The 24,891-nt window shown below is 44.2% G+C and overlaps 1 protein-coding gene and 1 long non-coding RNA gene across 3 annotated transcripts; one reads left to right on the top strand and one right to left on the bottom strand.

The window, feature by feature from the left end:
- Positions 1 to 1,407: 1,407 nt before the first annotated feature.
- Fam98a (family with sequence similarity 98 member A) lies at positions 1,408 to 16,221 on the bottom strand. Of its 2 annotated transcripts, XM_005073593.4 has the most exons (8): positions 16,067 to 16,221; positions 11,964 to 12,112; positions 8,990 to 9,124; positions 5,485 to 5,669; positions 4,434 to 4,514; positions 3,710 to 3,826; positions 3,273 to 3,440; positions 1,408 to 3,191 (listed from the first exon to the last, which is right to left on the bottom strand). In XM_005073593.4, the coding sequence occupies exons 1-8, from the start codon at positions 16,117 to 16,119 to the stop codon at positions 2,511 to 2,513; spliced, it is 1,569 nt and encodes a 522-aa protein (XP_005073650.1). In that variant the 5' UTR covers positions 16,120 to 16,221; the 3' UTR covers positions 1,408 to 2,510. The 2 variants fall into 2 exon arrangements, with proteins under 2 accessions (XP_005073650.1, XP_021084940.1); XM_021229281.2 differs by lacking the exons at positions 5,485 to 5,669; positions 11,964 to 12,112; positions 16,067 to 16,221 and having other exon boundaries at positions 8,990 to 9,114.
- Positions 16,222 to 21,068: 4,847 nt separating this feature from the next.
- On the top strand, positions 21,069 to 23,911 carry LOC121133822. Its single transcript, XR_005870819.1, has 2 exons — positions 21,069 to 22,564; positions 22,958 to 23,911. It is a non-coding gene; the product is annotated as an uncharacterized LOC121133822 (long non-coding RNA).
- Positions 23,912 to 24,891: the final 980 nt, after the last annotated feature.

The raw sequence follows: 24,891 nt of genomic DNA on the forward strand, positions 1-24,891 counted from the left end.
AGAGATGTCCTCGTAGTTCATGTAAAACATTATCTCCCAAAATTGTCTTGTTCTTCAAGAAATCCCCATCACCTAACTCCTGTAAATCACTACTGGCCAAAAGAGTGATCAGGCCAGGTGTGGTTGGTGGCACCTATCGGCCTGCAGAGCCAGCTATTTGGGAGGTAGAGGTGAACCCAAGAGTTTGAGGCCAGCTTGAAGAACATGCTGAGATTCCAACCCCAAAGAAAACAAGTAAAACCAGAATATGGTCAAAGAAACACTCTATGTAAAGCCCACGAATGTTAATATGATAAAGCTGGCAGTTGGAATCTCATTTAGAGAAATTATGGTGAAGAAGAGCAACTAAATTCTTTTATGGCTTCTCAATTTGGAGAACAATGGCTAGTCTGAAGCAGAAAGAAGGCTGTAAAATTTAGGGTCATCATGGGTAAATCTATCATATTTGAGAAAGCAACCCAGTAAGAATAAGTCAAAATTCTACTTGTCAAGAGTGAGTCTAATTGGAATACTGTAGAGTCCTGGGTTATGAAAACAATTAGAATAAATGTCTTCCTAAGGCATTATTTCAAGACATATGGCTATGACAATTACATTTCTAATAGGAAACACCTGTATGCAGTAACGGATTCAATGCTTACACTCTTACTCATTTTAATAAAACATCATTCTGAACACCTTGCAATCACAAAAGCTAGTTGAAAATTTGTTAAGATTAATAAAAGGATCGTGGTGGTCTTTGGAGGATGGTTTAGTTACCAAGAAAGCCCTTATTTCAATAGTAAAATATTTTTAATGATAAGACACATTTTGGTCTCACCATCCCTTTTAGTGCCTGTGAGGCGGCTCAGAGTGAGTGTACTTGCTACCCAGGCCCCGCCAGAGTTGGATCTCCAGGTCCTTCTGAGGAGGGAATTAGCAACTCCTGGAAGTTGTCCTCTGACCTCAATGCATGTGCCCCACTCACACACATCATGTATCCCTAGGCCACAATTAACTTCAAATCTCCACTTAGTGAAGTTACAATTTCTCTTCTAATAAGTATCTTTGTGTTTTTCACTTCACTTTCTTTTAAGAAAACCAAGTCTCACTTTTTCAGGAAGAACGGAAAAACAAAACCTCTGAAAGATTAGGGAGGGGCATTAACGTATCTCCCTAACATGTGTGGCAACAGCTACACCCAGTGGACAGAATTAGAGTGAAGCTTTCTAGCCACACTGTTACAAATATGGTCAATTCAGAAATAGCTTTTTTCCCCAATTTGTTTCAACTTCCAGAAAAAGGCTACCTTTTACTTAAGAAAATACTCTTTGGGACAAAAGCCTTCTGTCACAAGCCTGACACAAATATCCAGAACAATTTGGTGTAAAAATAAACAGCTAAAATAAAACTCTCCAAGCAACGAGAGAATGTACAGATACTTTATTGCTCACCTCTCACACACAACGCACCTCCAGCCATTTCCTTTCACAGCTTGACAGTGTTTACATGGACAAAAACCCGGCAGCAAGCGTGGTGATTTCAGTAAAGGATGTGGAGAGCAACTCAGCCAGGCTTTTGTCTTCTGCAGCAATGATAAAGGGCCTCCTGCGCAGGCCGAGCAGGACTGGGTCTGACTTCTTAGTACATTCCATCACAAAAAAGGGCTCTTGCCTGAAGCAAACTAACTTGTATTTGCTTGAGCCAGTGGCATTAACTCGTGCATAAAACAGATTTCTGCTTGCCATTTCTTCTAGCAAATTTCAAGTAAAAACAATGTTGAAGGAGGAACTTTGCCTCAGATGGATGCAGGTCTGTTTGAGTTGCTATACTTAACTAAGTGCCTACAGATACTAGAGTTCACAACTTAGTTTGCTTTTGTCTTTATGGATTTTGGCCGTATTCATGGTTTTTGGAGGAGCATATGGTATAGTATTCCATCAATAGGATAAGGCTACTGAATGTGTTATCTGCAAAAGAGCTCTCGTAATAGGAACCAACCCAACAGGTCTGTCACAAAGCCGTGTGACAAAGCCTCTCTGAATAAAATGCCAATCAGGGGCAGAGCTATGCTTGGAGAAGACACGTCAGAAAGATAGTTTAAGAAAAACACACATGGGTTGTTAATATGAGGAAGGGTTCCCAGCAGTAAATGTAAAAAAAGTCTAGGCAAATCCTCATTTTCAAAACTTGCATATTGAAAACATGAGAACTATTTTATTCAAGTAATTTCTTCAAAAAAGCATGTATGTTCTAACTGGATTAGTCTACTGGTCAATTAAAGGCAATTAAAATTACCTTTACAATTTGTTTTTCATAGAAAGGAGAGATATGTTTCTTAAATAAACAGTGTTATGTAAAACTGTTTAATAATAAAGAGAGAATCGAATGAAGACCAACAAATGGTTGTCCCAAGCAGGAGTGTGCCTGCCACCTGTGGTCTTACATCCATCAAAATAAAGGTCAGATTCAGGGGTCTGAAACTAAGTCTCTATTACTTGAGCTCTAGCAAAATACAAGTTTCTGTAGCCTCAACTAGTATAATGTCTTCCTTGTCCAAACCCAGAATGATTATACTGATAGCCTCCGTGTTGGAAGTGCTGCTCAAACTGGCCCCCTTGGTGGTAAGTCTGGCTTCCTCTTCCTCCCCAGCCTCCTCCCTGGCCGCCACGCCCACCCCGGCCTCCTCTACCACCTCTTCCCCCACGACCACTGCCTCGATCCCCATGGTGCCCACCATCTTGGTACCTATTGTCCTGCTGGTATCCACCTCCCTGATACCCGCTTCCTGTATATGAAGATGTTTGGAAACCACCATAGCCACCACCTTGATAGCCACTACTGTGGCCGCCATGGTAGCCACCAGGCTGGAAACCTGAATCTCGGTACCCACCATCCTGGTAGCCACCCCCACTTCCGCTCCCTCCATCTGTCCAGCCTCCTTGGTGTTTATTTCCTCTTCCTCCCCCTCGGCCGCCATCATAGCCACCACGTCCACCATGGTCATAGCCACCACGTCCACCTCGCCCTCCTTGTTCATGACCTCCTCGTCCTCCATATGAGGAATGTTCATAGCCACCTCTCCCTCCTCCTCGGCCTCCTGCTTGCTGCTGGGGGCCATCTTGTCTTTTCTGCCATGGTGGCATTTCTGGGGGTGGAGGTTCAATTTCATTGGGTCGGCCACCTCTGTCAGGCACCCTACCCATCAATACCTATGGAATAAGAATGTTATTTTAGACATCTCATTTCGCAGACAGACACATATGAAAGAAAAGCCAACGTACTCTAGTCACCTTATTGATGGCACAGGCAGTCTTTTCTCTTATGGACCCGCTGCTTGTCCTTAAAATCTTTGACAGGTCTTGTCTAGCAGCCAGAAGATGAGCAACGGAAATGTTACCTTTAGGAGACAAGACTGAACGCTTCGGCTGGTAAACCTTAGCTAGTTTTTCTGTCTGACTCTGTTGAAACAAAAGTTTTCAAAGTCAAATGTTAACCTTCAGAATGGTGCAGGACATACGCAATTAAAATGGTTCAAGGTAAAGAAAGATAAAGGATAACCATTTACTGGGTTCTGAACGGTAGGGAAAGTCTAAAACTCAGCTTTGTTCTCTGCTCTGGTTTAAATGCAGCTGCCAGTTGTTGCCACAGCAGGGAACGAAGGCAGCTTCCGTGGGAGCTTTCCTCTCAGGGGTTTAGGGACTGTGTGTACAAACACTGATTCCTGTACCTTAGCTCTGTCAGACCAGCCAAAGGACTGTACAGTGACGTCCAAACGTTTGATTAGCAGCTTCCTCCGGACTTCGTATTCATTGGCTATGGCTTGGTTAATGGCTTCTATCTTTTCCTGAAGCAAAATTAAGAAAAAAAAAGTTAGAATTTACACACATTCTTGACCTTGATCCCTTGTTCCTAGAGCAGAAAGCTGCTGCTTTCACAAGTGACTCCCAGCATTCACCACACATGGTCCTTGTCACCAGCTAGTGTATCAACAGTTCGGTGAAAAAGTCAGTCTCAAAACAGCAATGTAAGTGAAGCAACAACTTCTGTTCAGCTTTCCCATAATTCACTATGTGAAGTTGGTTCAGCCCAGTCAGGTTTGGCAATTAGTTAAATGCTTCATTCACACCAAACTTCAATTTATTTAATAAGTGCATCACAGATCTACAAATTATGAGGTAAGTGCTTTGAGTCATGCACAAATAAAATTTTTCTCCATAATGGAGGTTTCCCAAATGATTGTAAAGATGTCCCTGTAGCAAACCAAGAATCAGAAAGTAGAATTTAAGTCAGGTGCAATCACAATACTTGGAAGGCTAAAGCTAGACTACTGGCGCAAGCGTGAGGCCAACCGGGCTAGAGTGCTGACATAAAGGATGCTTCCTTAGGAAGGTGACTCGAGTGCTGACATAAAGGACGCTCCTTAGGAAGCTGACTCGGAAGTCACAACTCACCCAGTGGGCTGGTCCCATCGGCTTCTTCAGTAACGGCTTTCCCACATGATTAGGTGGAACTTTTGCTAATGTTTCCTTTAACTGACACAGAAACAGATGGATAAATTAAAAAGAAAAAATCTAAAAGTATTACGTATCTTCCTCATTTTCCCAACTCCCATCATATCTTGCCATCAAAAGAAGACTCCTGACAGAGACAAAGGTGGAGGCGGTTTTGAACGTAAATGCAAAGACCTGTAAGTGAGTGAGACACTGGTTTGTCCCACTCCTCCATCTAGAGGTATGGATCCTTCCCTGGACCTGGAACCAACCGTGCCTGACCCCCATGGGCACTGAGGAGCATTAGCTGAATGGGTGAGTGGACGCAGAGTACAAACTACAGATACACTGCCGTGCCCCACAGAGGTCACCCAAGGGGAACATGAGTCCAACAAATACTCAGACTGGAACAACAAACACCATTTCCTTCTATTACTCATCCATTTTTTAAATTAAAATTGTTTGTTCCTCATCATTTAGATCCATATATATAAAAATATATAAATCAATATTCTGTTGATAATTCTATTTTAACACTAAATTAAGTTCATAGTCAGAAATTGAGTTTGCTAGTTGGAATATACAGACCCAAAGCAACTGGATTAGAAAACAGAACTTATTAATGTCCTTTCTGTCCAGTCAGCAGGGGGAAGCATGGTAACAATGATAAAAACTGAAAATCGCCTCAAAGTTCAATCATCTTATTAAGGACTTAAGAATCTTAATTATTTTCACATTATATCTAGCTTACTTCAGCTTTTAAACCAAAGTATTAAGTTTCATTTTTGGAAAAGAAACATGTCAATGCTTAAAAACAACAAAAACAAAAACCCCACTAACGTATTAATTTCTCTTTAAGGCATCTAGGATTTAAAACCCCAAACTCATTTATTAACATTCCTTATTAGTACGTACATTAGGTTCCCATTAAGAGAAATAAACTTAATGCTTCATTTCAAACAAACGTAGGACTATGCCTTTAATACGCTACAATCGGTACTAAAGGTCTTACTTTTTTCTCAATCCCGCTGAAGAATTGGAACATAGTTATATTGGCTGGAGGTTTGGACATTCCTAGAGCAATACATATGCCTTTCAACTCTCGAAAGACCTCACTACCGCCTCCTTCTTGAGCTTTTTTTGGAGGAGCATTCACACAGAGCATTCTGGCAGCTTCTAGTTCTGAGATGAGGTATGCTGAAGTAAACAAAATGAGATTTCAAAATAAGATACTACAGTTAATAGCTGTTAAGTCTGGAGTCACAACTCTATAGACCTAATGATACGTAACTTTTAAAGCTGCAAGAATGGGCAGAACAAGAGATGAAAACCACATTTACCTGCTAATGACATAACATGTACACTGCTTATATGACTCGGGTATTTACGCAGTTTACAGGTTAATTAAAATTAGGCAATACTTTGAAACCAGAGACCAAGGTTTATCACACCTAAAGATCCGAATTCTTGAATTCATCCATGTACCTCCAGAACAGGGGCTGGTGTCACAAGGTGACAGACAGATGGCCATTTTCAATGGTTTTTCACACTGAGCCACTTCTAAGCGTGATGACAAAACCAGCCGCCCACTCTGATAATTTGTCTGTCGGGAACTGGTCTGAAACATTTTAATTAAGTGTGAAGGCAGTGACCTTCCTAAGGGCGCTCCCATTCTCCAATACGCTTATGTCACCTCCTGGGTAGTCCTTCATCTTTTATTCTTCTCATCGCCCTTTCTCTCCACATCCCCACCCTCCTCCCCACAAACAACCACTTCTGCTTTCCAGCAGTTTTTCATGTGTGTCTACATGTGTGCACACACAGCACATGTGTGGAGTTGGAAGACAACTTGTAGGAGTTAGTTCTCTTCTCTATGTGGGTTAGGGTGTGAGCTTTGATGGTCCCTCTTAGTGGGGAGTCTCCACCCTCAGCCATCCCTTTGGGCTCTCAAATTACTTTTGTCAGTGATCCCCTTGTGCTGACTGTCCCCTCGGGAGTCGTTTACCCTGGTATAAGGAGAGTCACATTCTCAGGTAATTCAGCTGAAGGCCTAACTAAACAGTGAATAACACGCCTGTAACTGTCCCAGGGACATTCCCAGCTAAACCATATCATTTCTGAGTAGTCAGCAAAGTTGGCTTCTACTCTTTTGGGAGGTGTTTTCTAGGTCACTCGATCCTACCAGAAACACCAAAGTGTGATCAGCTTGAATATATCTCACTTGCTATCCCCAGGACAAAAAGCAGAAGCCAAGGGGGTCATGATTTTGGCAAGTCACTTTTGAAAAGCCATCAATTCCTGTTCCAAAGTAATAAATGCAGCTAGTTTCTGGAGAGGCCATTCATTCCATGTGGCTTTAATAAATTTTGGTAGGTTCCATGTGGAAAGCTGTCCTTGGGTGTTAAGACAATGAAAACAGTAAAACTTCGTGGTTATGAAAATACCTAGCGCTGTCATAAACAGGTTTTTACCAGGGTCCTGTCACACTTTCTCTCTTATGCACAAACAGCTGCTTTCCTGCCAAAACACTAAGATTTGGGTAGTTGCCACTAAGATCCCATAGTCTGCTCAGCCAGGAACATTTACTGTCTGGTCCTTTAAGGAAGTCTGCCAACCCTTGTTCTAAAAATCATATATGATTTAATAATACACTGGTTGTTTAAATTTGGGATGAGCTAGTTCAGATATTCATGAAATTAATTAATACCATCATATCTACAAACTGTAAAGCAAGTGACACGTTCAAAGCACTAGGAAGGCACTGGAGACACTATGAAAAAGAAACCCAATGATCTCTACTGATAGTCTAGCTAAGAATCAAAACATCTTCCCCGCCTTCATCTATTAGAAACTCAAGCCTAACTTGACTTATATATGAGTTAACTGAAAATCAGAAAGGGCCAGTAAACAGCCCAGAGTCCCAACACCCAAAGACTATTCTACTCTGCCAGTTCAAATGAGGGTTGTTTATTTTCCTCTCAAAATAGAATGTGCTAAACAATTCAGGTTAGTGAGGCAGAGTGCTGGAAGAAAGAAAATCCTAGCATCAAGGTGAGACCCGACTGACATCCAGATGAGACATAGTTACACAGAGCAGCAGTGAGTACGTGCATAAAACACAATGAAAGCAGTCACAAACTGAGAGGAATGTTGAGGAAGGCCGGCTGCAGTGAGAGGAGACAGGAAACGGACCGGGTAAGCCAAGGATCTGAAAAGCCAGTAACCTCTAGCTGCTTCTGTTATTTACGGAGCACGTGGTTGCACACTCTTGATAAGCTCATAAAGTCAAGTTTGCAATTATGACCTTGATTCAAAATAGGCAGCATAGTCTGCTTAGAAGTGGCAAGGAGTTAAAGGCACTTTATAAGGATTTACAGTCAACGCAGTTTTCTTAAGTGTTAGTAGGAAAAGGCTGTGAGTTCTGTGGAAGACTCAGCCATCCAGGGTCACCGCCAAGCACAGTGGTTAGCTTCCTATGTAGATAGCATAAGTGACAAGCACGACTGGTCGGGATAAGCCATAGACAAGAATCACTGGACCGCTGCTGCTGGGTCAGTCACAATCTGAAGAAGGGTGATGGAATGTATAAAAGCTGTACAGAAATCAATATCTAAAGCAAGTCCTGGCCCAGAAACAAACACTGGACAAAGGGGATTGTAAGTAACTGCAGACATTTTCAGTGCCTAAGCATAATAGCTAACACACATTTCCCCCCTAAAAATACATAAAAAGCAAACAAATAAATAAACCTCCAAAATTGGGGTTTTAGTATTTTTTCAGACACCACAGTACAGCTACAAAAACAAAGCAACTCCCTCGACTACTCTTGTTATAGGGCAATCAGCTAAGCAAAGTCAAATCTAGCTGGATTCCAGAATGGAACCCAGAATCGAGTTAGGATTACTGCTTGTGTTTACTGGAAGTCCATACAAGGCTATACAACTTCTGAGTCCACTGACTATATTTCAGGAAAAGAGACAGTTATTAGTATCCTTTTAAAAGGCACGGAAGGAAAGGACTTCTCATAAAAACGGATTCCCCAGAATGATCAGTAAGTAGAGTATCTATCATTCAAGTGCTGATCCTGTGTGCTTAGAAACCAAACCAAGCCCATTTACCAACCCAGAGAAGCATCAGTAAAACAACACTCTCCCACAGACAGACAGCATCGCACGTGCACGGCTTCTCCCCTCTACCGTCTGGCCCATCTATTCACACGTGTGCGTCTGGTCAGAAAGCAAGTTCACGGTGACACTCTGGCGTGGCACGCCAGCGCCTCCACTGGCCACAGCAGGTTGGCACTTCAGCTAGAGGAGCAGGCACCAAAGCCAGGAAAGAGTGTCAGTCAGCAACACAGTGCCACAGCTGTCTTGCAGCCACCAGTCCTAGCTGGACACGTAGGATCTTTTAAAATGGATAGGATGTCAGCTCAAGTTACCAGGAAGAACTACAGCAGTGGCGAGCACACATTACTCATGGAAAACAGCACAGCTACATTCTAGCAGCCGGGGACTTACTGAGCAGGAGGAGGCAGTTCTTCTGACCGAGAAGGCGCTTGGTCACGTCCCCAGATGTCAGAGAAGGGTATGGGCAGTTCATCTCCCCAAGCAGCCCACTCACCTCAAGCTGGAATTCTTCAGCTTCACTTGGACCTTGGGAGGAGGAAAATCATGTCAGGAGCGTCAGTCATGGGGCGGGATTCCCATTAAGCTTTCCTGCTTGGGTTCTTCCTGACTCATCCCTCCCTCCTCACACCACTGCAAATCCCTCTTATGGCGTGCACGAGGCAGGTTTACTTGACAACTAGAATTAGTCCTTACTGTTGTGTGTGTGAGGTGTGTGGGGAGCACACAGGTGTGCAGGTCAGGAAGACTGTGGAGTTGGGTCTCTTCTTCCACCTTTACTGTGGGATGCAGGGACCAAACCCAGGTCACTAGGCTTGCATGGCAACTGCTTTCCCTGCCAAGCCACACCTCACCAACCCTACTTGACAGTTTTTAATGGCTCCTACTTTATGCCTCCTCCAGTTTTTCTGCCTGCTCTTAAAGACTTCCCAACTGCTCAAGCAGGCCTTTCCCTGCACATGCAATACAACCATCATGCACCACTTCCACAAACAGCGGCTCTCCTGGGCCACACCCGTCTCCTTTCTACTTTTCAGCCTTTCTCTAAGCTGTAACTGTGAATGACAGGGTGATACACGCTTGTCTACCCGCACGCCTCTCTCATGCAGCAATGCCCAGTGGGCTCCTCCTCCACCAGACCTCCCCTGAGCACTCTTAACACTTTCTTCCCCCGGTGAACCACAAAGGCAAGCGCTTAATTACGGTAGCCATCACCAGTTGTTTCACTCGTACCTAACATTCCCAGTTCAAGGAAACCGGAAGACAGTCAATGTGACTTATGGCTCCGTATTCCAATAACATGCGAAATAAAATCTGAGGTTTATTGGGCAAGTCAAGGGTGGATGTGGATGTCGTCTCCACTGTTTTGATTGTTCTCTATTCAGCATCACAGAAGGGTAGACATTAGTAAGTGCTGGAGTCATTTGCAAGGCCCAAGTCCATTCTCTCACCGCACTCATCAAACTGTGCCTTGTCAACCCTAAAGCTCCACAGACCTCAATGAGAGGCAGCTGGGAGCTGAGGCAGAGGAGAGGGTGTCAGCATTTCATCCGCTGTGATCAAATCATCCCAGAGTTCCACAGGCTCTTTTACAGATGGAAGCCCTGTGCTAAAGATGCCATCCCTCTACACAAGCAAGTAACCACACTGTCTTATCTGTTTATGTGCTGGTTTCTATATGACCCAGTTAAAGACAGTATCCTATCCAGTGTTTTCAAAGGGTTCTACAATTTGACTGAACGCCAAAGTGGTTAAAAACAAAGGTTCCTCAACTTCTCCTGGACTGAATCCTGGTTATGTGAGCCCAGGCAATGTATTTAACTTCTTTGGACTTTTGTCACTGAATGTATAAGACTAATAAAATCTAACTCACAGAACTGTGCTAAGGTCTAAAAATGAGTTAACCTTGCATACTGCTTTAAATAAAAGGAATAAATACATAATATCATTATTGTGACACTAGAACTTATTAATTGGTCAGACTTGGGCTAGGATATGGTACATAGTGCCTGATCTTATGAGGTACAGGGTTAGGCCCCCCTCAACCCTCATTTTCTCTCTCCTATCCTTGATGAGGTACTGGGTTAACCAACCCCCCCCACTGTCTCTCTTCCTCCCTCCCTCCTTCTCTCTCTCTCCTATCCCTGATGAGGTACTGGGTTAGACCTCCAAAATACACAAATACATTATCTCTCTCTTCCTCCCTCCCTTTCTGTCAATCCTACCCCTGATGAGGTACTAGGTTAGACCGCAGATTCCCTCTCTCTCTCTCTCTCTCCCTACCCCCTCTCTCCCCCTCCCTCCCCACCTCTCCTACCCCTTGCTAGAACTGGATACAATCAACCTGCACATATTAAGTATACTAACAAGCCAGGTGTATAATCCCAGCACTCAGGAGGCAGCTATAAAATTTCCTCAAACCAGCCTGAGCAAAAGTCCGAGCCTCAGCAAGACCTGGTGTCTCCACAGTACCAAGAAGCAAAGCACACACAAGCAAGAGTAGGATTAGTGGGGAGATACTGTCCCAGGGGCACGTTAACAGGCAGACATTCTTATTTGCTACCATTAGAGCTTTATCTATGGCAGAAGGAAGGAAAGGGCGAGTGTCAGGTTCCAAACTCATGCAGAGCCAACAGACTGGTAAATGTCAAGAAAACTGGCAAACCTAAGAGTGCTCTCAACTCTATAATTTGGGGGTGCTGGCCCTGGCTGCGCTGTACCTAACGGTAGGTTCCAATGACATGAATGCGGGCTACTGGAGTGTGCCCATTCTTCCCAAGCAGAGTAGAATTAAAGTGCACACACTTTACACGCTGTACATGGTTCTGGGACCTGGCAGACCTAAAAGAACATCCCAAATTCTACTAGTCACTAATACAGGATCTCACAATTCATGTTTCACAAAATGCAGACAACAGAGCCCGGGCCTATAATCCCAGCACTCAGCAGGTTAAGGCAGAAAGATCACGAGAAAGGCCAATCTGTGCCACACAGTAATCGAGCCTTGGTTACCAAAAAAAAAAAAAAAAAAAAAGCAGAAATACGGAAAGCATATGTATTTCGTATTTGTACTCAATTTTGTCTCAGTATAAGGATCTTTTCAACCACTGCATATATTGTGGCCTTACAGTTAGCTACTTTATCCCCGAAAACGACATCAAAAAGCATTGTGTGTTTTGTGTGTGTGTGTGTGTGTGTGTGTGTGTGTGTGTGTGTGTGTGTGTGTGTGTGTGTGCACGCGCGCTGGGGAGCACAGGGCGGTGACATGTTTCTTTATGGCTACAAAACATGGACAACTGTAGCTCTGATATTAATAGTGATGTTCAGAATGCCCTGATATTATTTTTTAAAGGGAAGGCTGACTTACTGTTAGTTGCTTGTACATTTTCTTCTAGTTTACAGAGTACTCTTAGTTCCGATACCAGCCAAGCGCAGAGTTTGGTATACTCGGGGGAAGTGGCCCCAGCAGAGACTGCCTGTGACAGTGCGCCATCCTCCAACAATGGGCCCTTGTAACTGGTAAATAAGAAGAGACACATTAGAAGAGAGTCAGCATGCGGTACGCTGCAGGGAAAATCTGTTTTTTTATGTAAAGAAGCAATAATTTAATAAAGTATAAATATCAACCCTGAAATGTGCAAGTATGTATTTTTAAAAAGCACTGTAATACATCATTAGGAAAATAAAGTTAGGAAAAAATGGTTGAGTGGTTAAGAGCATTGGCTGTTCTCCAGGACAGTGGGTTCAAATCCCAGCACTCACAAGGCAGCTCACAATTGTTTGAAACTACAGTTCCAGGGGATCCCATCCCTCTTTTTGGCCTCTGTGAGCCCAAGGCAAGCATGTGTTACACATATATACATGCATAAAAACTTTTTTTTTTAAATAAAGAAAAAGAAGCCAAGCTGGGCATGGTGTAACATGTCTGTAACGTCAGCACTGGTTAAACTGAGGAAAAAAGGACCTTCCCCTGGAGCCCACAGTGAGATCTACATAGAGATCCTTCCCAAAAACCAAACCAAATCAAATACGATAACAAAGACACCAACCCAAAATAGCTGCCCAATCGGTGCCTGCAATTGAAGCCTTTAAAGCATGCGAGAGCTGGAGATGCAGCTCAGTTGGGAGAGTGCTTGCCTAGCACACCTGAACCCTGGCTCAGATCCCAAGTATGTATTTCCACACTGGGCATCCAGAGGCAGAGGACGAGGATCAACGTTCAGTGTCATTCCAGGCTATACATAGAGTTTGAAGCTCACCTAACATACACAACACACTGTTTAAACACACAAAATAACCCCGAAACATAGAAACCCACACATTATCTGTAGATATTTAATGAACATAATCACATACTAGTAAATAATGTCAACTTCTACACAGCCCTGCAATCTCTTCTTCAGGGTTTACTTTCTTACTGTAACTGGATTAAACTCCAGTAAAGTACTAGATACTTGTACAACAATCATGTCAGAAGCAAAACTGACTTTCTCTAGAAATTTTTTTCAAAAATCAATTAGATTTTATTTTTGGCGATTTGCTTTAGGAACCTTTCCAAGTAATCATTTATTCCATAAATGTGCTAAAAACAAAACAAAGCAAAAAAAAAAATATGTTTTTGTAAAGACAGGGTCTCATACTGCCCAGGCATGAGAATTTAAGAGTAATCAGGACTGGGTACCATGGCTCATACACGTAACACCAACTACTCAGGAAGCAGGGAAATCAAGATTTCCAGGCCAGCCCAGGTAACATGTAATCTTAAATTACATATTGTAGGTCAGGTGAGATGGCTCAGCAGGTTTAGGTGCTTGCCACCAAGGCTTGATGACCTGAGTTCGATTCCTGGAACCCGAAAGGTACAAGGAGAGAGTCAACTGCAAACTTGCCCCTGCTTCCACAAGTGCACCAATAAGTAAATGTAATTTTTTTTCTTTTTGACAGTAGTCCTAGCTGTCCTGGCACTTGATAAATATATACATAGATATATAGATATAGACCAGGTTGGCCTTGAACTCACAGAGATCTGCCTGCCTCTGCCTCCCAGGGAGTAAAGCTCTGTGCTACCACAACCAGCATAAAAAAAAAATTGACATAGTTTAAGATTATATTTTTAAGTGAAATACTGATTAAAAATAGTTATCAAAGACATACATTAAATATCCTTAACATGGTATTTAGAGGTATGAGTATGGTAAAGGATTTACACGTTGGGATTCCCTTAAAATATGCTTACATATGAAATGGATTAGAATAAGAAAATCTCCCACACACAAAAAAGAAATTATACATCATCCTGCAACTAGATTACAAGGAGTAGGGGAGCTGGAGGGACGGCTCAACAGTTGAGAGCCCTTGCTATTCTTACAGAGTAGCTCCCACATCGGCAGTTAATAGCTCTAGACAACCTGTTCTAGGGGATCTGGCTCCTGTTTTTTGGTCTCCTCAGGTATCAGGTATGCACGTGGAGTATACTGACGTGCACATATATACACATAAAAATAAAACCCAACACGTCTTTATATAAAAAAAAAAATCATAGTAGAGACACTTAAAAGTCCAGGCCTAGAACTTTCTCCCCTTGTGTTCCACATTCACAACAGTAACTACTAGATCCCTACTGTGTGCCTCTTTAGAGATAAAAGATAGCCTTCAACTGCAATTCTGCATGGATTCCTTAAAAACACAGCTAAAATGAATCAACTAAGGGTGACTTAATATTTGAATGCAACCAAACTAAGTTACAATTTTTTAAACTTTCAGAAAACCCAGGGTTTATATTACAATTCGACTCAATTATTTGAGAGCAAATGTTGCAGGGGTAATTAGTTAGCCAGACAAGAAAAACACCATTAGGATAAAGGAACAAATAACAGCAAGCAATTTCATCCATGGCTGCTGGTCAACTGACCTTTACCCATAGAGTGTCCCTCTCCTTGAACCACTCGTTCAACACTCACCGTAAGTACCAATCACTTCTAGAACTTCATTTCCTCTTCAAGAGAGGGGAGCCTCCTCAGTGCTTCTCCCTTCCACATGAACTTACACCCTGAGGGAAGCCCCACACTGGCACACACCAATTGTCCCTCAAAAGCATTTACTGGGTGAGCAAAACACCCCTAGACACCCATTGAAATGAACCCATCCTGCAGAACATTTGACTTCCTGGTGGCCCAATGCAGGAACTAAGTTGCCTTCATTAACAAATCGTGTTTTCAAGAGATGACAATGGTGACCTCACTTTAACAACGAAAGGAGGTAAAGTACTATGCTTTCTGAACAGTCCCTATTAGACACCAAGCTATTTCATGGGTTGACTTTCAGATACCTCGAGGTGTCTTTCCCGAAATAAAGGTTTCTCTTAAGAATATCCTTGTCACCAAAAAGCCTTAAAAGGCTTTGATAATGAAAAAGCATAGTTAAAAATACAACTATCTGAAGGGTATGGGGGGCGCACCTTTAATCCCAGCTCTCAGGTGACAGAGGCAGGTGGATCTCTGTGAGCCAGATCTACAGTCAGGATTATAATACAACTCTGTCTCAAAAACAAAAAAAAAACCAACTAGCTAAATCTGTGCTGACTTTCCCCCTGAAGTAGTTACCTGCAGGCAAATACTTAGTCATACAATCTGTGCCTCTCTCTCTATCCCCCCCCACTCCACTTTTAGAAGAAATTCGAGGTTCTCAAATTTGAGTACATTAATCTGGGTGAGCTAAGGAGACAAGCCTTATTTGCAAACTTCTAAACACAGATGACTTTACCACTGGATAACTATCAGAGGGGCAGACAAGATGAAAAATAAGAATGTTGGTTTCGGGTGGGTGAAGACGACCCTGGGGTTGAGCAGACTGTGCTGGGGTCTGGAGTCACTAGTCTGCAATCCCCGAGCAGGTGGTGAAACGTGAGGCAGGCGCACAGCTGGGCGGGCTCGGGAGGCTGCTGCATCGCCCAGACAGTCGTGCGCCTTCCGAAGCCTAGGCGCACGCAGAGATGACCGAGCAAACATTTTTTTTCTTTTCTTTTTTTTTTTTTTTGAGGGAGAGAGAGGCAGGGTGGGGGTAGAAGCTCCAGACGGGGCTGCAGGAAACCTTGGGGACACACAGGAGAGCAGAGACAACTTTGGCAAACCCCGAAAGTGGGGGGGGGGGGCAGGGCGGGGAGGTCGGGCGGCGAGAAGGGGAGCTCGGGGAGTGGGGGCGGCGAGACCCGGAGCCCAGACAATGACACGCGTGCCTGGCACCCGCTGCGGGTGGCCGGGCTGCAGGGAGCCCCGGGGAGGGCGTGAGGCGACCGAGTCCCGGCGGCGGGGCAGGCGTGGACGTGGCCCCGGGGTCCCGGGGCCAGCGGGAAGCCGCCGCGGGAGCCGGGGTGCGGCGTGGAGGGGCAGGTGGCTCCGACCGGGGCGCCCGTGGAGTTCCCGGGGCTTCTGCGGAGTGAACTTGGAGGAACCCATGCCCCGGCGGTCTTACCCTAGGTCTTCCAACGACTCCAAGATGTCAGTCTCCATGAGGTCACACTCCATGCTACTGTGGTATTCAAATTTCCGAGTCGTCAGGCAGTCCTCTCGCCGGCAACGCGTACCCCCCGCGCATGCGCCCCTTGCCCGGAACCTCCAAGTCGGCAGCTGGCGCCTCAGTCGCCGCACTGCGCAGGCCCCGAGCGTGCGCAAGCGGTTGGGTTTCGCCCCCGCCCCGCCTCCCCCCGCGGCAATGGCCCGGCGTGCGCGTGCGCACTGGGGGACACTGAAGCTGGCTGCCCACGAAGGGCAGGAAGACTGGCGGCGTGGCAGCTGGGCTCCCGGACCCAGCCTGGGGGCGGGGGGGGCGCGGAGCTTTTTGGAATGCGCATGTGCACAGCTTTGGGCGGGGCGGGCGCGGGCGCGGGAGGAGCTTGAGGCCGGTCGAGCCCGGGGGTTTTAGGGCGTGAGCTGTGGAGTTGTGGCTGCTGGACCTCTCGTCGCCAGCGTGTCACCATGGAAGAAGGGCAAGTTTGTGTGGCCTAGGGCAGGGAAGACGTGTGGAGAACAATGAACGCCAGATAAATGCTTCCTGTTTTTTTTCAGAGAAGCCTCGGTGTTTCAGGGATAGAGAGGTCTTGGCCCCTCTTGGTACGGATGCATCAGAAAGTTGTCGAAAAGTTTTTCCTCTCTGTCCTTTTGAGCCTGCTCCAAACACCGAGCATTCTACTTTAACGGGAAAGGGACCTAACTCCATATCAACTATAATAGGGTGTATCTGATTACACGCAGTTTAGATCAACTTTTTGTCTGCTTTGACCTTCCCCCTCTCTCTTCCCCTCCCCACTCTTAGTTACCTTTGTAAAAATACAGGGGCTTAATATTGTGGCCCTGAGCCCATTATGTAGACCAGGCTGGCTGTGAACTCACCGAGATCCACCTGCCTTTGCCTTACCTGTGCTAAAGCGTATGCCACCGTGCTCAGTTTTGTCCTTGCTTCTGGTCATAGACGATTGGGTGTAGCTTTCAGTTATGATCGAGTGCTTAAGAGCTGTTGAAAAATGAGAAAAACTTTTTCGAGGTGATGGCATAGTCAGAAAATTGTATTTATCCATAAAGCGGTATGCTGTTATATTGTGTAGTCGTTTAGTTTTAAAATTGTTCCCGGATTTTATTTTATGGTTTCCATTCTTTTGCATCTATGGATAAACATTCTCTGTCCTTAGTAATACGCTTTTTAAGTTATTATTTTTTTTAATCTGGGTTGGGAGAAGGTTATGCTCCTACTGTATACTAGTTATTACCCTCTTCACCCATGTGTGATCTGGTTTCGCCAAGAAAGCCATACCAAAGTTAAATGTTCTTCAAGGTGTACTGGTTGATTCTCACTCCCTGACTATGAAGTTGCAAATTCCAGAGCCAAGGTTCAATAGGATTGTGTTTAGTTCCCTTAAGAGCCTGCTGACTGCCGGGCGGCGGTGGTGCACACTTTAAATCCCAGCACTGGGGAGGCACAAGCAGGCAGATCTCTGTGAGTTCGAGGCCAGCCTGGTCTACAAGAGCAAGTTCCAGGATAGACTCCAAAGCTGCACAGAGAAACCCTGTCTCAAAAACCAGAAAAATAGCCTAGTCACTGCTCAACTCTGACTTAACCTCATTTTGATTACGGGGTAAAGCTGTGGGAAGATAAGCTTCTGCTAACCCAGAGCTAAGATACGTCATCAGATGACATCCAAGACTATAACATCCAAGACTATAGCTGTTTTCTCCACACTACTGTAAACTTCTCACCTGCTGTCCCCACTAATATATTTGGGGAAAAATCCCTTGATTTGTGACGTTGTGTTATGTAACTACAAAAAAATGATAGGACCCCTTTCCATCTTGGAACATGCTATTTAGGGCAATCTGAATCTGTGCCTGGGCCATGGCCGCTCATATTTAGCTCAAGAAAAAAAAAACTATTTTGCCCCATTTGGGATAAGAATTATGTTTTTGCACCAACATTTAATGGTACAGGCTCATCATGCTGTATAAACATTGTTTGGATTTTATAGATGATGAGCACACTGACTCTCGTGTATTAATGATCCATAGCACTTATAAGTTGTAACTGCATTTTAAAACTGGAGCATATTTCCATCCATATTCTTATTTGACTGTTCAGACAAAAATTTAAGCAAAATGTGAAAAGATAAGGAAACATATATATACATATACATGCATATATATTGTATATAATTGTAGTAAAATGAGTCTTTTCCATGGAAATGTTGAAGGTGATAAAAAATAGTAACAATAAAAATCATTTTTTGCTAGGCTGTGGTGGTACACACCTTTAATCTCAACACTTGGGAGGCAGAGGCAAGCAGATCTCTGTGGGTTCCAGGACAGTCTGGGCTGTTATACAGAGAAACCCTGTCTTGGAAAAAAAAGAGAAAAATCACTTTTTAGTAAAAATGGTTTATTTATTCTTAACTCAACTTCTCTTCCCTAGCTATGCTACTCAAGACTGACATTTGGTTTTTAATAAAATCAGGCAAGCAAAGCAAAGGTTATCATCAGAAACAAAATGCATGTCTGAGGTTTTTGTTTTTTGTTTATTTTGGTTTTTCGAGACAGGGTTTCTCTGTGGCTTTGGAGGCTGTCCTGGAACTAGCTCTTGTAGACCAGGCTGGCCTCGAACTCACAGAGATCCGCCTGCCTCTGCCTCCCAAGTGCTGGGATTAAAGGCGTGCGCCACCAACTCCCGGCATGTCTGAGTTTTTTTAACTTTTGTAATTTGATGAATTGTTCATGAAACAGTCTGTAGTCTGGTTTTTATAAATACCTTCATGTAGACATGACTAGCCTGCATTATTAACTGTGAATTTTGTAGTATGTTATTGTATGTTACAGGATAGCTGAAGAGTATTACATCTCCCCCAGTTTCTCCAAACAGACTTTTGATACTGTGGTAGAACTTGCGTGGCTCTTTCCAGGGTCACAAGCCCTTTGGTTTGCAGGTGGAACCCACATATCTCTTTGTGCTTGCAGATTCTTCGGGCGATGTACTCTGTGTCAGGACTTCTGCTAGTTTTAGAGTAGCTCAATCTGTATAAATGCCAAGACTTTGTACCTGGGACCTTCACCAACCCAACGAGGACTCACAGAGCCCCGCAGTGGACAGTAGACTGAAGTTCCCACTGGCGTTCAGACAGCTGATGGTTCTGCCAGCCAGGGACCACGACAAAGCACATGTGCACCACTGCTTCCTCTGCAGCGCCGGGGTGTGCTCACATGTGTACCAGGGTATCTGATCACACTGTGAACCCCGAGATTACGCTGTTTACTGGAAAAACCTGTTTCCGGTCGTGGCATTTTCCAGCCCCACGACACCCTTTTAAAAGATTAAATAAAACCAACCAGTGATCGAGAGGCAGCTCAAGTAACCAGTTGACAGGGGAAAAAAAAAGCCATAGAGTGGGAGGAAGTCGGGAAGATGGATAGAGAGACACATAGGAAGTAGTAGGGAGGGACTTTGAGTTTGGTGGTCCTTTTCGGTTTGGGAAGGTGGAAGAGAAGCTCTCTATGTTGGAAGGCATTGAAGGAGGAAGCAGCTGTGGTGAAGGAAGAAGAAGCTACATGCTCTCTCTCTCTCTCTCTCTCTCTGACTCTCTGAGCTAGCAGGTTTTCACCCCAACATCTGGCTCCCGGGTCTTTATTGGTAAAATAGAACAATAGAAACTTAAGAATAAATTTGGTGGCAGTGACAGAGGTGGCCATGATTTTTATAGGGCTTCCAGGGTAGGGATTGGTAGAAGTCCCACCAGGCCTCGGCCTGAGCAGCGGGCAGCAGGAGATTCAGGTGCAGCTGCTGTACCCCTGGTGGAACAACACATATCGTCTCGTACACGCATGAAAATTAAAGGTGCACTTGTGCCTCACTAATACACTAGTAAAATTCACACCTAATACATAAGCGAGGGCAGCCATGTCTAGACTTGAGATTGCTTCACAAACACTGCCAGCTTGTGAAAGTTAAATTGAAATAAACTGGAAGACTGTAAGTGATAATGAACCTAGTTTCTTGCTTTACCTGATGGCTGCTACCAAGCACAGCTATACTTTTGTGCAAATTGTTTCCTCAGGCTGGAGTTGTCTTCTGTCTTCAGTGTCTGGAAGATTCTTCTTGGAAGCATTTCGGGCTGGATGGGGATGGAACAAGAGTGGGTCAGGTATTCTGGCACTCGGGAGCCACAGAATACTGAGTGTTACACAGCTCAGGTGGAAAGGTATCCTGGAGCTCTGGAGCCAAGGATACTGAGTGTTACACAGCTCAGGTAGAAAGGTATCCTGGAGCTCGGGAGCCAATGACCACCACAGGTTGCAGTAAGCTTAGCAGCTTACAGCCTTGCCTCAGGGAAAGGCTTCTCAGTAGGACAGGGTCTTCTAGCTGGGGTTGTTCGCCCAGTGTAGCAGTTTTGCTTTCTCTGGCGAAGTTGCTACAGTTAGGCTCTGCTCCTGGAGAGCGGAGAGCTGGAAGTGTGTAACAACTCTGCTCTGCCAAAGGAAGGATGTCTCGGGCAAGTGTTACAGCCCTGCTCGCTCTGCTCTGCCCTGCCCAGGGTCGCCTCTGCTCCGTCACCACCGCAAAAGAAGATCTTCACCCAAAGCTCATTGAAGAGAAGAGAAAGCTTCTCACCAAAGCTTTTATTGGAAGGAAGAATCTAGGAGAGTGGCTGCCCTCTTCCAGAGTGGCAGAAGACAGCCTGGTAGCGCGAACAGCCACAAGCTGAACAGACACAGGATTTATATAGGGCTTCAAGGGTGGGGATTGGTCAGATTTTAGTGCTGAGCTCAGATTGGCTGGAGCTCTGCTCAGGGATTGGTTAGTTTTCTGTACAGGATTAGGGTCAGATTTGGCTCTGGTTTCAGGGCCAAAATGTGTTTCTTTCTCTGGTCCTTTTTAGCCTTTTGGTTCCAATTTTAGGGCCAGGGTGCATTTCTTTCACTGACTCAGATTCCAGGGACAAAGTGTGTTCCTTTGGCACTGGTTTCAGGGTCAGGGTACATTTCTTTAGTTCTGGTTACAGGGCCAAAGCATGTTTCTTTGGCTCTGCTAAGGGTGAGTTTCTTTGACTGGTCCCTTTTCCCTACACTTCTTGCTCAGCCTTCAGGACACAGTTTAGGAGGTGACCTCTTTGGTTGTCTCCCCAAAGTTCACTCAGCATGTCGGCACAGGCTGCTTCAGTGTACTCTCTGTTGATGTTCCTGTTGCCCAGCTCTGCTCTCTGCTGCCCAGCTCTCTTCTCTGTTGCCAAGGCTGCATACAAGGCCGATGCCCCACACAGGAGGAGAAGTCTCTGTACAGGTTAAGATGACATTTCCTCTCACTTGGATTTTTAAGGTGATGGTATGCAACTCAACTGATTTCTCATAAACGTCTAAGAAACTTCAATGTGGATGCCAGGGCCACAACACTCATGATAGGTTTTTCAATCTGCATTCCTTGAAGCCACCTCAGGCGACTCCGTGACTAATGCTTCATAATGTATCATTGATTTGTGTTTTATTTTTATATTGCTTGCATCGAATGTTTTAATCACTTTTCTCCTGTGCTAAACATACATGCCATACATCTTGCCTATTACAATGAAGTGCACACAAAATGCATCAATAGCATTGATTGTTAGTTGACAAAAAAGTCTTTCCCTTCCTCATAACTAGATTTTTTTTTCTCCTGAAAGAATAAAGTGAGTCTTTGCAGAGGAAAAAAAGTAAGTATACAGCAATGCATTATGTTTTGGGCACTTGGATTATTCTGTAAGTCAGTCATGTTTATTTAAAACTTGGCTATTCTGGTAGGATGAATAATGCTTTTGCTGACTGACTGCTATTAACAGCTTTGTCCTGTGATGGTTTATGGCTCTGTGGGTTTTGTGTCCTCAAGGGACTGCCCCCTGTTCTGCAATCCACAACTAGACACCAGGAAAGTCCAAGCAGTGGGGTGGAGATGTTACTGATATGGAATGTACTAGGAAGAGAAGGTAATTAAAGTAAAATAAAGCTTTTACATCCCAGTTCTGGGGAAAGCTTGAATTTGTGATTGGATAGATAAGCTTGCTAATTTTGAATGTCCTCAGCACATCTTAGTTCCAATTCTTAGAATTAATTATATTTTATTTCTCATTATTATCCAAGTAGGATCATTGTTTACAAACACAATAAAGATAAGGTGAAAACATATTTTAAGCAAGAACCAATTATATTTGAGAGTTGCTGTATTATTACAAAAAATCTGGGTTAAGTCACATAAATTTAGCTTTGAAGAGAAATTGGAAGGTTATTGTAGATGAACCCTTCTCAAGCAATTTTGAGACAGAAATGTAGACTTCTACTCTAGGGTATTTGTTGTATTGATAATGGACATTTTTCTTCTGTGTCCTTTAGAATATCATCTCTCTGCTTGGAAGAAACCAGAGTCAGAAACTATGTTCTCCAGGATCCAGTCCTGCTGTGACTGACACAGGTTAAATTTTTCATTGTCCTGAGGTTTCCAAACTTTGGTGTATGTCTGAGTTGCTAGGGGCTTTGAAAAACACAGATCTGCTGTGGAATATTCTTTTACACTTTGTGAATATATGTCACTGTGATTGGTTAAATAAAGAAGCTGACTGGCCAATAACTGAACAGAATATGGTTAGACAGGAAAGCCAGACGAGGAGAATGCTGGGAGGAAGGATGGAGTTACCAGTAAGACTCAGAGGAATCAGGAGATGAGTACATCATGCTAACAAAGGTACCGCCATGTGTCAGAGCATAAATAAGGAATATGGGTTAACTTAAAATGTAAGTGATAGTAATAAACCTGAGCTATTGACCGAGCATGGCCTACATAAATTGCTCTCTTCTCACTGTCCAGGTTCTGGCTCAGTAGATCTGGATCGAAGACTACACAAAGTTACATCTCTAATGACTCCCCAATCTCTAGTAATAGCTGGTGCTTTGGTCTGACAACTATAATTTGAAACCATGGAGTCACAGAGGAACAAGATTATGCGATCCATTTTTGGACAGGTAGAAATATTTTTTTCTAGGATCTGTCAAATGAAAAACTGGATAAAAGAATGGAATTGAGTGGAGAGGGCCAAGGTGGAGATGTGCATGCGGGTACTTCCTCCATATAGGACTTGAAATTGGGATGTGAAAGGTATCATGGGAAGAGAGAAAACAGGAAGGGAATGAGGGCTGGTGAGATGAGTTAGTGTGCAGAGGTGCTTACTGTCAAGCTGGATGATCTGAGTTTCGTCTCCTGGACCCACATGGTAGAAGAGAGAAATGACTCCCCCAAATGGTTCTCTGACCTCCACACACAGGTCATGCCACATACTGTTGTTAGCAGTTTCCTCCCCAGTTAAAACATTCAATCCTGCAAGGATCCTCCTTAAGATAGGAAGTAGACAACTCAAAATAGCTTCAGGAAGTCCCTGGAACTGGTCAGATTCACTAGGCTCCTCCCTCCACAAGAGTATATAAAAACTACTGATAGTCCCTCTCAGACAAGCCGAGCTGAAGAGAAGACTGAGGGAACCGCTGCCTGGAAGAAGCTCTGGCCAGCCAACTAGAAGAAACACAGACCAGCCGTGCTGCCTGGGAAAGGCTCAGACTGACTGAGCCACCCAAAAGGGACACTTTCTGACCCGTTGAGCTGCCTTCAGCTGTGCTGTGTGCTCTGGGTTTCCAGATTTTGTGAGCTGACTCTCATTCTGGGGTGGGCTTTAGTGATGCAGTTGTCTTTGGGTCATTTCTGCTCCTGTGAGTGACCCCTCACCCATATTCCTTTAAGTCACCCCAGTAAAGCTCATTGGTTCACCAAGTTGGATTTGGGGGTATCTGTACTTTGGTGTCTTGTGGGATCCCTGTCTGGGGTGAGTATACAACATATACACATAGACACACAGATGAATGAGTGCAACATTAAAGACAGGAAAAGAACACTTCAGTACATTTTCGTGTATGTGGTGACAGGAATGGTGGGACCACAAAGGGAACAATGAAGGGAGAGACACAGGAGGCAATGAGAAGAGAGTTGCAGTAGGAAAGCTACCAATCTAAATTTGTAGGGTGTGTCATAGGAGATAGAAGGGACAGGTAGGGAAGTTTTCATATTCTATATCATAAAGGGCACTCTTGTATTCAAAACTGTAAAAAGGAATCTGTGTATACAAGTTATTAAGAGTTTAATGTGTCTGTGGGGGATCTCTTTCCCTCTTGGCCTGTCAGCCACCAGGTTGAGAGGGCAAAAGGCAGGAGCAGTGACAGAAAGCTTTGTATGTGGCCCAAGAGCACCAATGGAGACAGCTTTCTGGAGACACAGACTTCAGTGAATCAGCTCAACTGTACTCCAGAGTATAAGGAATATATAGGATTGGGGAGCCTGGGACAAACCCTGATTTTCATTAAGTGGAACGCTGCTGTCATAAGACTCCCAGCACAAGCCTTAGTTATTGTGTGTGCAGCAAGGGAGTCTTCAAGCAGGGATCTATGTCAAGTTTCAAGCTAAAGATAGATTAGGCATCTGCTTTAGAGACAGCTTTCAGGTAAGGTCAGCCCTCCAGGCCCAGATAACAGCAGGTAGAAGCAGGAAGTTCTGCTGGACGAAGGGAGTCTCCTGTTGCTGAGCTGTTGAGATAAGCTGCCAGGTCATGTGGAGATCGACCTCTGTCAATCAGCAAAAGTCTTCCAACACATGTCCACATTGCTAATGATTTGCTCTTGGTTAGCCACCTGGACAGAAGTAACTTAAAGGAGAAAAAGGTTATTCTGATTCACAATTCCAGGATATGGTCCATCATG

Source organism: Mesocricetus auratus, unplaced genomic scaffold (genome assembly GCF_017639785.1).
Source record: "Mesocricetus auratus isolate SY011 unplaced genomic scaffold, BCM_Maur_2.0 Super-Scaffold_100024, whole genome shotgun sequence".
In the NCBI taxonomy this organism is placed as follows: domain Eukaryota; kingdom Metazoa; phylum Chordata; class Mammalia; order Rodentia; family Cricetidae; genus Mesocricetus; species Mesocricetus auratus.

Excerpts from the sequence above, each read along its gene's own strand:
- Fam98a (XM_005073593.4), bottom strand. The coding sequence starts at position 16,119 with ATGGAGTGTGACCTCATGGAGACTGACATCTTGGAGTCGTTGGAAGAC. Across the intron at positions 5,670-8,989 it reads GAACTGCCTCCTCCTGCTCA|CATACCTCATCTCAGAACTA; the intron begins GTAAGTCCCCGG and ends TGTTTACTTCAG. Across the intron at positions 4,515-5,484 it reads TCAGCGGGATTGAGAAAAAA|TTAAAGGAAACATTAGCAAA; the intron begins GTAAGACCTTTA and ends TTTCTGTGTCAG.